We start from the raw sequence: 15,678 nt of genomic DNA, 5'->3' as shown, positions 1-15,678 counted from the left end.
CCTTGTACAGATAAAACATCAATTTAGTTGTGGATTTAAAGCAAACAAGACCATGATGTTGGTAGAGTGTTCCCTAGCTCCTCTATTCTAGTAATCTGTGGCCTATAAATAATGCAAGACCTTTTCCTTCCCTAAATGACTTTCTTACTGCATGAGTCTTGATACAAAGAAAGGAAAAAGAAGAAAAAGAAAAAGTAACTAACAGAAAGAAATCCACCTGCAGCCACGGAATTTGATCTATTTATAGATTCACAATTGAATAATGAATCATACCTTTTCTTTCTTTCATACTTGCACGTAAAATCAATTTTTGAACATTTAGTCATTTTAGGTATTAAAGTGTAGGTAAATTGCAGCTAATCTGAAAAGTTCTTATGTTTTGCTTTAGAAGTAAAAAAAAAAAAATCGGTTTCTAGGTCTCTATGTGACCCCTGACCTTCGAACCACAACCTCCTTGCCACTGAAGAGTTCAGCACCTCATTTACTCTCCCCTCCTCTGCACTGGTATAGTGCTGAGAAAAGGAAACGGAAAAAATAATCTGGGGACTTCATCAATTTTTCATGAATTTTCATTTAGGCCAGAACCCCCTCTTACCCTGGTCGATAGATCAAGCTGCTGTCATATATTTACCACCTGGGGCTACAGCTGCTATCTCTGGAGACTGCCACTGACTCAGGCTGCAGCACAGGCAGCCACAGTCTGTGAGGACCTCTGTGCTCCTTCACACACAGAGCACAGGGCTGGGCTAGAAGCTCTGAAACCCTATCTGCACCAGCCACTCGGTGGCTCTCTTGGTGGTCCCCTCGGACCACCAAGTGGCAGGGCTCTGGCTGGCGGACCTTGTAGTTCTGCTTTCTAACTGTTTAACTATAACTTTCTGCTAAAGACCTTTCTTGAGTTCAAGTGACTTGAAAAGTCCTTTTTGGTTTGCTATTTTTTTTTCCAACAAAAGAAGTAAGTAATTCAAATCTCCACTAAATGTGAGGTAAATGATTCAACTCTCCAATACAATGATTGATTCAGAAGGGATTTTTTTGCACTCCACTGTATGGTTTCATTACATGAAGCTGAAGCATGCACTAAATGAAACACAAAAGAGATAAATGTGATACAATAATGAATAGGCTGATTTCCATTCCATCATACAATTCAGATGGTTATCAATAAAACTGCACACTTCATAGTATAACAGAATTTAGTTTTTGAATTCAAATGAAAACCAGGTAAAGCTAAGAAAAACAAAATTTTCCTCTATTTTGTTTCAATAATAATTTTACAGTAAAAGTTGTAGTAAGTTCATTTGCTATTTCTCAATATGGTATTGACTATTTAGATGCTTAGTTCAGTGGTTCTTAACAGAAGTGTTCTAGGGGACACTTTACAATGTCTGGTTGTTGCAACTGGTTTTGGGGGGCAGTCCTACTGGCATCTTGTGGGCAAAAGCCAGAGATGCTTCTAAATATCCTATAATACAGAGAACAGGCTGCCCCCAATAAAGAATTATTCATTTACAAATGGTATTACTATAGAGGCTGAGATACCCTCCCTACTTCCCCCACACCCCATTCTGATCCACCTCTTGAAAGAATGAGCATCTTTTGCCACTCAAACTCTTAACACTTATTCTTCAGCCCTCAGGTACTTTTTATTTGACTACCATGTGGCACTGCATTGTGCCAATCACTTTTTCTTTCTTGGAAAAGTGGTTTTTGTTTATTTGTTTTTCTTCTTGAGTCACTGCCCAAGATCATCCTCTGATATGTCTTCTGAGCCTGAGCCTCCTGCATGGGCAACACTTTCCTTTACCTACCATTAAATATTCTATTGCTGTTCCAAGCAATAAGAGTGACCTCATTCCTTGCTAACCACTGTCTTCAGCCCACCTAGACAATTCCTTTCCTTTCATCTGCTCTCATGGCTTCAATCTCTGCCTAGGGAAGCACCTTCTCAATTCTAGAAACTCTCTCTCTTTTTTAATGGAACATGAGATATTTTTTATTGTGATATCTTCTCGGTATGTCAAACATTACAACCTGACCCCCATCCCCTATTTCCACTACAGTTATTTCTCCTATACTTCCCATTCCTATGGATGACAGCACTATATTCCAATCATTCAGCCAAACTCAGACCATAAAAAAAAAAAAAATCTTGGAGTCACCCTCTATCTTTGCAAATTTATGGAAAATTGGTATGATTTATAATTCTTTAAAGTTTTGCAAACCATTTCTTCCTTTCAATCTTCACTGCTATTTTCAATTTAGAATCTAACATCTACTTTTTTTATGAATCATTCCACAGCCTCTTAACTCCTCGCTAACATCAATCATCACCCCCTTTAACATAATTTTCAATTCCCTTTCAAAGACTCTTCTTTCACAAAATAAAAAGATGAGATTTTATGGTTCAATACATGCCTTCTTTTCAACTTACTCTGCCCACCAACTTCATGTCTAGCTACTTACAGTTCTCCAAATACAGTTCTCTCAAACTTACATTCTTTCTATCAGGATGTTATTTCACTTCAATTTCTCCCTGAGTCATTCTCATCTGATCTTTAAATCAGAGCTCAAATATATATCCTATTAGAATCCTTTTTAAACTCACTTCAGAAGAATGAAATATTCTTTTCTCTGGGTTCCCACACAGAATTTATTGCTTGATTACTTAAATGATTATGACTATTTATAGTCATGTTTGTCATCCCAACTCAATGGGGAACTCTTCAAGAACAGGTGTCTTCAGCGTTACTAAACCCCAAGACCTCTTTCAACAAACATCCTTTTTCAGTTAGTAGGTAAAGAAACAGATGCACCCTAATTGAGCATTCATGTTGAATGTTCTAGAATATGAAGACTGATAAATTATATAATCTGCAGGTTTTTCTTCTATCATTTTATAAAAATACACCTTAAATGCCAATAGGCACTGAGGAATCATGAAGCTTTGGCACAAATTTTCATATTCATAAGTTTTATGACATAAATAAGGAAAGATAGAAGACTGATGAGCTAATGGAAAGAGATGAGCAACATAGAAAAGAATATTTGATCTTCTGTTTCCTCAAATGGCATGCACTGTTGACATGGCATTAGAAGAAAGAATTTTATTCACCAGCTAAATCCAATTTGGAAGCCTTGTTTTCCTCCTAGGTCATAAGTAATTCAAGCATTTCTTAAAGCTCATTTATTTCAAATTAAAAAATGCTACAGCACATTACATGAAAAAAAAAATCATGGGTTAAAATTTTCCTCCTAGAATAGTTTGATTCATTATTAATGATGCAATTAGGAAAGACAGCAATCCTTTTAGAAAAAATAAAATAAAAAATGTGTATGTGTTGGGTTCAATTTTAACAAATCCAAGACTCTGAAAAATAAAATAAATTTATTACTGCCGAACAATAAAATAATTGACCAATTTATATAAATTATAATTTTGAGAAATAAAATTAGTTAAGTTTTTAAGAGAATTATTTGCTACAAAGTGGTAAAACAAAAAGACCATGAAAATGAAAAGTTCTTAATTTAATTAAATCCTTAAGTGTAAAAAGTTATTTAATTTAATTAAGAGGTTTTCTTAAAAAATGATAAACTTCTCTAAACTAAAAATTAGAAGATTCAGGATATTGTCTAGGTTTTCTTATTAAACTATTGTCTGAATCTTACTTAATCATCATCAACTTTATTTTCTTATTCTATAAAATAAAAGAATAATGCCTGTCATATTTACCATAAAGAGATCTAGAGGGAACAAATAATCAACAGTATTTGGCACTAAAATATTTCAATATATGTGAAAAGTTCCAGAAATAAGATATTTTAAAACAAAAATAGATCACGTACGAGTATTGCTTTCTTGAGCTTCTGTCCACATATTTCAAATCTCACCAAACTGCATATAAGTGCTTTTAGAAATATCATTTTATAAAAATGAAATTATTTGTCATCCAGTACAAAATGGCAACCCGAGGTTCTAATGTTTATATCTCAAGGCACTTCAGGAGAACAAAAAAGGACTGAGGATTCTCCTTGTCTTTTTCTATTGAAATTACACTTTTCAAGCATCAGTGGGCTTTAGATTTCCTTGCAGAAACTATAAATCAGAGGCTAGATGCTTCAAAATAAAAGTTTTCCATGGAATAGATGAAATAATGTGATTCTGCTTACCAAAAGATGCTTTCAGTATAAAGACAATGATATAATGTTGATAATAACAACACACACCCACAGGAGTTCATTGATCTGCTGTGATACCATGTAGCCTGAGAAAGCAGCACCAACTGCAACTGAAGACACGAGACCCTGAGCCATAATTGAGCCCTCGCTCCCAGCTAAGTAAACATCTCCATGCATCCTGAGATTCTGCAGTTCTCTTCTCTATAAAACTTACTTTGCAAACAGAAAGCTGAAAAGTATGAACACTTTTAGACCTGATCAGTGACATTTAGTCACAATTCCAGATAAAATCTTTCCTCAAAGTGCTGAAATGTTACTGAAATATAATGATAATAATTTTTTTCTTTATGAATCATGGCAATTTCCAAATGTTTAAATAGATAACATCAAAATGTTATAATATTGTTCAAATCAAAAATTCAAATCCTCCCCCCATAAACCAAAACTACATGACTGTTCTGTTCCCACAGAAAGTAGATGTTCTCTCTGATGAGTTTTAACATAAAAATAAACAAATAGATAAATAAATAAATAAGTCATAATTGCTGTTGTAGGGGGCAGTCTCCCCTCCATGCCTAGTATAATGATTTCTGAATGTAGCCTGGAAGTAAAAGAGCAACTATACCTTGAGAATAAGAGAATATACTTTGTCTTAAGTTCCATGGTAAAAATTAGACATAGAAGTTAATATATATATATAATATATATATATATATGTCTACACACACATATATATATATGAATAATGTATATATATTCATGTATATATTTATAAAGGCTTAAATTCAATATTGATAATTCAATATTTAAAATATATATAAACAGGTAATAAAAACAGCTGCAATATTGAATTTATGCATTACATCTGATGTTATGTATAAACTTTTAACTTTAACATAGCCAACTTTAACATAAGATACGTCAACTACTCAAATTTTAAATATGAGCAGCATTATTGCCACTTTGCTTTAGTACAATATAATGGCAAAATTGATTTAATATAAACACATTGATTTTAATACCCTCGCTTGACATTATTTTGAGCAGATTTCTTTGGAAAATGCAAAGTAAAATGATCTGTAGCGTGTTGGTTTTTCCCTTTAGGAATTAGATATCTATGGAAACAAATCAAAACTTACTAAGAATAAATAAAAGTAAACATGCATACACGGCTCATTAGGGTCACTTACATGCTACTTCCAGAGATGCATTTCGACTCACTGCTTCGCCGAGATAGTTCCTTGCAACACAAACGTAGCTTCCTTCGTCAGGTTTACTTCTCCGCCCGTGCACAATGCGCAAGAAGAATAAGGATCCGCTGGGCAGAAGCATCCTGTGAGACCGGGGATCATCCTTGTCCGTCTCCACCCTCTCACCATCCTTGTACCACTCAATGGTGGGCGTTGGCCGGCCCTCCGCCTTACAGTTCAGAGTGGTGGGCTCTCCCTTAGAGACAATGACATCTGAAGGGTGCTCCACAATCCGTGGAGGAAAGTCTTCCTGGCGAAGACGAGATCCTACGAAATATGACAGAGTGTTAGTTTAAACATTTCGTCATCTGTACCTGCTGTTTCACTTAAGTTCATGGTGAAGTTAAACTATTACTGAGTTGCACAGTCGAATATGATCACTTAGTTACACTGCACTCTTTCGTTCTCAATGCATCTCAAACATAATCCACAACTCATTTGTGAAATGAGGCAATCTAGCAATAAAACTCCATGTTAATTCTAATGAGTTAAGTTTAACATGTTTCATGAAATAGGTCAAGCAAAAATCAAGAGATTTCCTTTGGGGACAGGGATCCAAGATGAATAAAACTAATTTCCTGCCCTCAAGGTGTGTACTATCTATTCAGGAAGATAGCCAAGTGTTCAGGTTACTTACAAGGCACACATAGGTACCATTTTCTGTGAGGGCACTGCGTTATCAAATTGTAACACAAAGAGACCTGCCAATTATGTGTAACTCTAATTTCAATTTAACAAAAAAAAAAAAAAAAGGAAGAAGATTAGGAAAGGACATCAATGGCTCAGAAATGTAGAGGAAATAAGCTACAAGGCCTGCCTCATGGTGCAGTGGTTAAGCTCTGTCCACTGGGGACTGGATCCCAAGTGACTGATGACAGTTCAAACCCCACCCTTGTGGCTTGAAAGATATACCCAGGGAAGGGTGGAGCTTCAGGAAAAAAGTTGTGATGTGACTATGCCCCATTTGGGGGTGCTTTCTCTTTCTCCCTCTCTCCATCTCTCTCTCTCTCCATCTCTCTCTCTCTCACTCTGTCTCTCTCTGATTAGCATATGCATGCTCTGGCAATTAAAATAAAATAAAGGAAGTAAGCAATAGAGGCAGGATTTGAACCCAGGTGTAATTGACTGAGAGATTCAAGTATAAATCATCAATTAAAATGAGATAATCAGGGACCATCAGTTGGTGTAATGGCTATGTCACAGGACTCCCATGTAGTAAACCACAGTTCAAGTCCCGGACCTGGTGGCTTAAACTCATGCTGGGTGAGTGTGCATGCATGTCCAAGATCCCAAGAGGAGAATGGAGAAGAAGGGATTGTGGTGTGGCCATCTTCCCTGGGTGGTGATTTCTTGCTTTCTCTCTGTCTCCCTTGGTCTTTCTGGTGAGCACACATGCCCTGTAGCAAAAACCTCTCAAAAAAAAAAATCAGAAAATAAAATGAGATAAGAATTACACAGAGGGACAAGAAATATATTAGAAAAAGAAAGCCGAGAATAAACATAAAACCTTTAACTCTAGCTGGAGCATACTAAGAGATCTCTCTTCACAAAAACGGCATTTGAATTGAGTTGTAAAGAAATAAAATATGTCAACTGAAGAAATGCATTTGGACTAAAGGAATACTATAAGCAAAAAGAGAAATGAGAGTATTTGCAAGGTACATTTATGATCAGATGACATGGCAGTAAGGTATAAGATAGTCCTGAAGCCTGAAACAAAATGGCTTAAAATATCATGTGAAGGAGTTTGAGTTTTACTCTGCATGGATCTGATTTTGAGTGGGCAGTGGTATGACAACATGACTATGTTTGTATTAGAAACATATTTTTGATCTAATGTATAAAATGATTTCAATGGATGCCAAAAGACAGTTGAGAATTACTTTAATAGTCAAAGAGAACAATAAAAGTATCTTTGGGGGGACCAGCAGGTGATATAATGGTTACATCACTGGACTCTCACAAAGTTAACCACAGTTTGGGTCCCAGACCCAGCAGCTTAAAACCCACGCTGGGCATGTGTGCATGAGTGCCCAAGATCCCGAGAGGAAAATGGAGAAGGGATTGTGGTGTGGCCATCTCCCCAGGGGGGTGGGGGGTGATTTCTTACTTTCTGTCTCTCCATCTCTCTGTCTGTCCAGCGAGCCCACATGCCCTATAGCAAAAACCTCTCTAAGAAAAAAGAAAAGAGAAAGAAAAAAGAAAGAAAGCAAGAAAGAAAGAAAGAAAAGAATCTTTGGGAAATGGTGCTTTAGGTAAAATAAAAAGATACAGGAGGAGATATATGACATATCATAAAAGAGACATTTAACGGAGTTTGGTTTACCACCATATACAGAAGAGTAAGAGGTGATAATGACTTCCCCATCATTACAATGGAACTGGGGCCATTAAGGGCTATAAGAAATAGCAAGAGAAGAATCTATTGATATTTTAAGATTAAAATGTTGTATGTGTTGTTTTGAATATTTTTAATTTACAAGGTGTTCATGGCCATTATCTGTGGAAGCATCCTACCAGCTGCTACTAATAAAATCAAGATGAAATACCGAGAGGGGGAACAATGTCTGGGGACATAATGACAATGACCTAAGAAAGAGCTGCTTAGAACTTTGCTCTCATAATTTCCCAGCCAATTACCTATTATTAGCATATTTCGGTTTAGTAAACAGAAATAATATTTACTCTATAATGGTTTACCTACTCACTTTCAATATTATTTTGAAATGCATATTTTAGTTTAAGAGAGGAATCGTAATTTGTGAATGAATCTTTTCATTTTTGAAGAGGATTAACCTGTAAAGGTTGCAGACTACATTTTTTTTTTTAAATCACATCAGGTCCAGAAAAAGAGCATATATAAGCATTAGGTATCTAAAACAAAAGAGTAGGCAGCATACAAGTCAGAACTCTTTTTTTTCAACAGAAAAGAACCAAGTCACGTGAACGGAAAATCCAATATGCATCATCATATTCAAACTTATATATCTTGAATGCCAGGTCTCTAAAGCAAATGAGGGCTTTACAAAATATAGAAAGTAACAATTGTTTCCAAAAGTCATGATATAAAATGATCCCAAAGTGCTTAAATCTAAATATTGAGTCACAGTTTGGAAATTGGTAACAAGTTCTTCAATGTAGAGGTGTGGATCCATAGCCATAGACTCTAATCCCAAATATAAAGGGCATATAGTAGCTATAATCATGTGTTTAGCTATTGTTCTTGTTCTCTAATGTCCCACATACAGTAATATACATTCTCCATAACAACAACAGAAAATTCTACAATCTAGAGAAATCAAATCAATCGTCTTTGCTGTTATGATGCTACCTGATATTGCGGTACTGTATCAAATAGTTTCCTACTTATTAAGCAACAAACCTAAGAAAGTCCTGAAATACACTAAATAATACACTTATTAAACAAAATATCAAATACCATAATGATAGGAGAAAAAGAGGCAAAATATCTAGACTCTTTAGCAATAATATTTAGAGTCCAGTGTACCCAATAAGCACTCAGAGAATTTCATTCATTTATCAATAGGTGGGGTTGGGAATGGAGGGTGCAAGAGACTGGGGAGTTATCATGGATGGGGAATGTGGTTTCTTTTTTCTTTTTCCTTTTTATTGTCATGCATGCATCCACCAGAGAGAAAGAGAGAAAGCACTCCGCATTGGAGCACGGTCATGTCACAACTCTTTTTCCTCTATAACTCCACGTGACCAGGATTTGGGGCACACATGTACATGAGTCAGGCATGTTTTCAGGCTGCCAGGGCCAGGATTGGAACCATGACCAGCCATGTGGCATTTAGCTCTCAATGCACAGTGCGTCACCAGTATGCTACAGAGCAGACTTGGGATGGGTTTTCTTCCCAGATGATGCAAAAAATTATAAAATAGATTATGGTGATGCTTGCACAATTTCGTGAATATAATAAAAAACATACTGTACCTATAGGTAGGTGAATCCTGTGCTATATGGACTTTATTTCAATAGCGCAACTTTTTCTTTCTTTTTTTTTTTTTCTTTTAAGAGAAATTTTTGCTATAGGGCATGTGTACTTGTCAGAGAGTTAGAGATAGAGAAATAGAAACTTAGAAATCACCCCCCAGGGGAGATGGCTACACCACAATCCCTTCTCCTTCATACTCCTCTCAGGATTATGGGCATGCACACACACATACTTGGCGCAATAATACAATTTTTGTATAAGTGTCAAAGGGCATGTGCACTTACTAGAGAAATAGGGAGAGGTAGAAAACATTCTCAGTAAGGTGTGGTCATGTTGCAAGCCCTTCTCCATCTCTCCATCCTGTCAAGATTTGGGGCACACATGTCAAGTGTTTTCCAAGCTACCAAGGTCAAGATTTGAACCACAATAGAGTATGTGGAATTTGATTTATTAATCACTAGGCTACAGGACTTGTGTAACAATTTTTTTTAAAGTAATCAATAAAATTACACTGAAAAAGTTAAATACAAAGTTTGGAACATTTTCTATTCACTTCTAACAAAGGTTATCACCTTCATTTTAATTTAAATTTTAAATGTAGTCATAAGGCCCACAATAGCTAAGTCATAAAATAAAATTGAAAGATCTCTCTAGCCAGAGAAATAGATAAAAGAAAGAGATAGAGAAATTAATAGATTGTTGAAGATAGATATAGATATACATAATTAGAGCTACAATCTAAATGTTCAGATGCTATTAAAAGTAAGGAGATTAATTATGAGTTTCCTTAAATTCAGACATCACACAAAACTAGCAGTGGACTTAGGAACCAGCAGTTAGTGTAATGGCTATGTTGCTGGACTCCCACGTAGTCGACCACAGTTCGCATCACGGACCCGGTGGCTTAAAACTCACACTAGGGGCGTGTGCGTGCGTGTGTGCCCAAGATCCCGAGAGGAAAATGGAGGAGAAGGAATTGCGGTGTGGCCATCCCCCCTGTGGGCGTGATTTCTCACTTTCTGTCTCTCTGTCTCTCTCTGTCTGGCGAGCGCACGCACCCTAGAGCAGAAACCTCTCAAAAAAAAAAAAAAAGTAGCAGGGGACTTTAGGATGGCATCAACAAATACGCCTAATGTCATAAGGCCCACAATAGCTAAGTCATAAAATAAAATTGAAAGATCTCTCTAGCCAGAGAAATAGATAAAAGAAAGAGATAGAGAAATTAATAGATTGTTGAAGATAGATATAGATATACATAATTAGAGCTACAATCTAAATGTTCAGATGCTATTAAAAGTAAGGAGATTAATTATGAGTTTCCTTAAATTCAGACATCACACAAAACTAGCAGTGGACTTAGGAACCAGCAGTTAGTGTAATGGCTATGTTGCTGGACTCCCACGTAGTCGACCACAGTTCGCATCACGGACCCGGTGGCTTAAAACTCACACTAGGGGCGTGTGCGTGCGTGTGTGCCCAAGATCCCGAGAGGAAAATGGAGGAGAAGGAATTGCGGTGTGGCCATCCCCCCTGTGGGCGTGATTTCTCACTTTCTGTCTCTCTGTCTCTCTCTGTCTGGCGAGCGCACGCACCCTAGACAAAAAACCCCCAAAAAAAAAAAAAAAAGTAGCAGTGGACTTTAGGATGGCATCAACAAATAAGCCTAATGTAGGTTGACGAATGAACCCGCTCACGGGTGCGTAGTGGAGGTGATAGAGCTGTCATCAAATTTTCAAAGAAGTCTGGGCTTCTAAAATTACAAAGGACTGAGACCAGCAGTTGGTGTAATGGCTATGTTGCTGGACTTCCACGTAGTAGACAGCAGATTGAGTCCCAGACCAAGTGGCTTGAATTCATGCCAGGTGCGTGTGTGTGTGTGTGCAAAGGGACATTGCTGGCGAAAACAAATCCATTGCTTGGTCCAAAACAAACCAATCTGAGCTGTCAGAAGGAATCACTGGGGATTAAAAAAAAGGGGGGGGGGGATAAGCAGTTAACATAATGACTATGTTGCCGGACTCCCATGTATGTAGTCGAACACACTTTGAATCCCAACCCAGCGGCTTAAACTCACGCTGGGCATGTGTGCATGCCCAAGATCCTGAGAGGAGAATGGAGGAGAAGGGATTGCAGCATGGCCATCCCCCCACGGGGTGATTTCTCGCTTTCTGTCTCTCTGTCTCTCTCTGTCTTTCTGGCGAGCACAGGAGCCCTATAGCCAAAAAATAAATCTCTCCAAAAAAAAAAAAAAAAAAGAAAAAGAAAAACTAATGGAAATATGTGTAATGGGAAAACTATGAATGAATTTCAGAAACTTTTTGTATCAAAATAAATTCATACTTTAATTGTAAAAAAAAAGTATATGAATAAAGTATCATTTTTTTTAAAAAAAAGACCATAACAAAACAAAACAAAATCAACAAATAAAACAGTAGAGGGGGATGTTCACCACGTGAATTACCATGAAACAATTTAGCCTCAACGGTTTTGCTAAGTGTGGTCCTTAGCTAGCATCACAGACATCCTCCAAAGACATGCTACGAACAGGATTCAGAGGCCATCTCCGACCTGTAAGATGTGACTCAGCTTCTTAACAGAACGCTCCCTGTCTCCCTGGGTGTATTTGCACATTAGAGTTTGAGAAGCACTGCACTAACCAGTTTTGTATGGCTCAGAAGTTTGAATGTCCTAATGTTTTGAAGTGTTAGAAGAAGAGGAGGAAGAGACAAAAGAGACGTAAGAAGAAGAAAAAGAAGGGGGGTAAAGGAAAAGGAGGAAGAAGAGTGGAAGAATGGAAAGGGAGAGGAAAGAAGGAGACCTTACGTGACCTGCAAAGATTGAAATATTTATTATCTGGTCTTACAGAAAGTTTACGGACTCTGCTCTAGAATACCTGCCCGCTTATCATTTTTCATTATTAACTTCATTTTTATTAATAGTTCTTTTATATGGGACCACAAAACTCTTTTTATATTTTAGATAAAAAATATTTTGATGGCAATATTGATTATATAAGGAAAAATATTTATAATCCCCACATTAACAGAGAGAAAAACAATGTGCCAGAATAACTATCTACCATTTCAACTTCGTTTTGCATCTAATATCAAGTCTGACATTTTTAATTAATTGCAGTTATTAATTGGGCAGTCAGGTTTTAATTAAAAACATCTTATTCTATGTTCCTTAGATATATAAGAAAATGATATTAGAAATTAAACAGAGTTTCCTAAAGATGAATATCTGGATATATATATATTTTTTTTTTTCCATAGAGTATGTGCGTTCACTCGAGAGAGAGGGAGACAGTGAGACAGAAAGTGAGAAATCCCCCCTCTTTCTCCTGGGAGTTGGCCACCCCACAATCCCTTCTCCATTTTCCTCCTGACATTCTGCGCATGAAAATGTTTATTTTTTTACTAAGAAAATAAGCTGTGAGAAAGTTTTGTGATTTTTACACCTTTGAATAGCTTGTAGAGGCAATCTTAAAACTAAAGATCTCTAATTCAATATGGAAAAATATACATATAATTTTTTTCATGAATTTGCATGTCATCATTGCCCAGGGACCATGTGAATATTTTCAGTATTGTTCCAATTTTAGTATAGGTGCTACCAAAGAGAACAGTGAGTATTTCTTTAAACTCAGATTCCTGGTCAACACAGTGAAAAGAATGCATAAAAATTATTAGTGGAAGGGTCTAAGAAGCTGCGTCTTCAGCACATTTATCAGAAGATGATCACGCACTTAGGCCTGGCTAGATGGATGCATTTCACAACTTCACATCAGTCAGTCGAATGCAGATGCGTCTCTGAACAGTGTTCAGAGCACCCACATTTACATAATGGATTATTTCTGCTTCTCAAAGACTCTCAAACAATGATTTTGTAATGGCTTTTGGTAAAACATTTCATTTTTTAAAAGTTGAGTTGTTGATTAGCTCTTTGAATCTTTTGAAGGTGATATATATTCATAATTCTGAGATATGGTTTGATGAAGCTTTATTTAGTCCATAGCCACTCAGTCGCAGCAAGCGCCACGGAACTTTTGTTTTTCGGAAGCGATTTCAGCCACAGGATGTAGTAAGGAAGAATAAAACACCGAGCAGGGCACTTGTTGATTTCATGTCTGGTGTGTCAGAGTGAAACGCTCCTGCCTCACTGTTCAGTCACAGTCTACTATTGCCCCACATCAAGCTTCATTCTTCATGCACAAAGTAGATAGCCCTATGGATAAGTGTCCTCCTGCCACACGTCTACCAATGCATTTCAAATTTTTCTTCATTTTTCTGAAGACTTTCTCTCTTTCTCTTTCTCTGATCAAATTTTCAAAAAAATAATATTGATGAATAAAATCAAATTAAATAATTTTAAAAGAATGTATGTAACAGTGTGCACTAGTTCAGAACTGTTTGCTTTAACAAATACTTGTCCCCCAAATCAGCACATTAAAATTAATCTCTCAGGGCTGGCAGGTGGTGTAGTGGTTAAGGCGCGAGACTCCCACAGGCCAACTGCAGTTTCAGTCCTGAACCTGGCAGCATTCTCTCTCTCTCTCTCTTTCACTGTCTGTCTCTCTCTGGTGAGTGCATGTGCTCTAGCAAATTAAAGTAATAATGAAAATAATAATAAATAAAATTAAATAATTCTTAGAACAATGAATCTATGATTACCCCTATTCTGAATTGGAGTAATCAGAGACACCTCTGACATTATCCCCAGCCCAGTTTGAGAGGCAGAATAGCTCCAGATGAGAAGGTGAGGACTGCCTGACACATCACTGCAGGAGGAGGCAGTGTGGCAGAAATAAAGGATACAGGTTACTAGCCAGCTAATATTTATGCCTCACTTGTGCCAGGTGTAAGTCAGGACACCCATGCATCGTCAGTCAGTTTAGGATATTAAAAGATTGTGTACAAGGAAGTCACCAGGACAGGTAGTATACATTTAATATATCTTATATTTTTGTCTTCTGGAAGCCATTATAAATATTAGTCACGAAATCTAACCTATACGACTCTAATCACATGGACCAAAGTTTCCCTTTTGAGAGAATCATTTCCATTTTAATGGTTTTTTTTATTTTATTTCAAGTTCTTTTATACATGCAATCACATTATTTAGCTTGCAAAGTGAATATTTTCTTTAATTTTACTTCAATTTTTAAAAAAATTTCATCATACTTTAATGTTTTGCTGCTTGATACATTTTTGCTAGGCCAAGCTGACAGCTTTATACTAGATTTCAAAAAAATTAAAGTTGCAACTAATTTATCTTTTGTCAGAATAAGCCTATTTAAAATTTCTTTCATTGAGGAAAAACGTCTCAGTGCCACTGCAAGTGCTGCCCACATTGATTAGTGAACCAAGGTAACCTGTAATGAACTGGAATCCACACATCACTCCCTCTCCTCACCATGACTGTCCTTACAACTTTTCTATCCTTGGTTTTTGTGCCGACTACATTTCAGTGTATGCCCCTTCTGGGGAAAGAGGGAACAGAGGAGGACTCTGAGATGCAGAGAGAGTAAAGGTAGATGTCAGAACCTATGTGGGGAGGGGGCAGCAAAGAACAGGGTTAGGTGAGAAAAGATTAACAGACATGAGAATGCGTGTAAAAAGGCAGAGTGAGCTGTGGAACAGGGTACCACAACAAAGTATAAACTGTCATTGCCAACTCAATATCAATTTTCAAAAAAAAAGAAAGAATACTAGTAGAACTGTTATCAAATGCACCCAATATAACATAATGTTCAATGTTGAATAACATGTCTATACCATTGATTTCATTGTTATGTACTAACTGCATGCTTTGAAAAACCATAGAGTACCCCACCAGGTATACAATCCTTACTTGTGAACCAGAAATCGCCATAACAAATTATTTCACCAGCAAATAAATAAACATTTTAAACTTCAAGAAAGGAAAAGGAAAGAGCTATGAGATAACTTTTAATCCTTATCTTACACAGTTCCAATCCTAATACTGAAAGACACAATCCCAAATCTTAAATGTTGAAATGCTGAAAGATCAAAATCCCTAAAGTCTAAACTCTTTAACATCCAAAAATCTCAAAAATCATAATCCAAATATATAAATCATGATTGTTGAAATCTTGAAGGCCAAAATCTAAAAAACACATTTCTCACTGAAAAAAAAAAAAAAGGCTATGTAAGAGGGGTATAAAACTGAATTCTGGAGAGAGATGTGGGGTCTTCTTTTCTTCTTCCTGCTCCTCCTTCCCCCTTCCATTCTTCCTCTCCCCTTCACCTCTTCACCCTCTTTACACA

General features: G+C 36.6%; 1 protein-coding gene and 1 non-coding gene across 2 annotated transcripts in view; both read right to left on the bottom strand.

Annotated features, from left to right (window-relative positions):
* Positions 1-15,678, bottom strand: part of ROBO2 (roundabout guidance receptor 2) — a 700,057-nt gene that overhangs the window by 621,837 nt on the left and 62,542 nt on the right. The window contains exon 2 of the mRNA XM_027773853.1: positions 5,370-5,696. Coding sequence (XP_027629654.1) covers positions 5,370-5,696 — 327 coding nt within the window. The remainder of the gene's footprint in view (positions 1-5,369; positions 5,697-15,678) is intronic.
* Positions 12,910-13,014, bottom strand: LOC114008754 (U6 spliceosomal RNA). Its single transcript, XR_003550255.1, has one exon. It is a non-coding gene; the product is annotated as a U6 spliceosomal RNA (small nuclear RNA).

Source organism: Tupaia chinensis, unplaced genomic scaffold (genome assembly GCF_000334495.1).
Source record: "Tupaia chinensis unplaced genomic scaffold, TupChi_1.0 Scaffold000382_1, whole genome shotgun sequence".
Taxonomy (NCBI): domain Eukaryota; kingdom Metazoa; phylum Chordata; class Mammalia; order Scandentia; family Tupaiidae; genus Tupaia; species Tupaia belangeri.
Note: the sequence above shows the minus strand (reverse complement) of the source record. Positions and strands in the feature narration are given on the sequence as shown.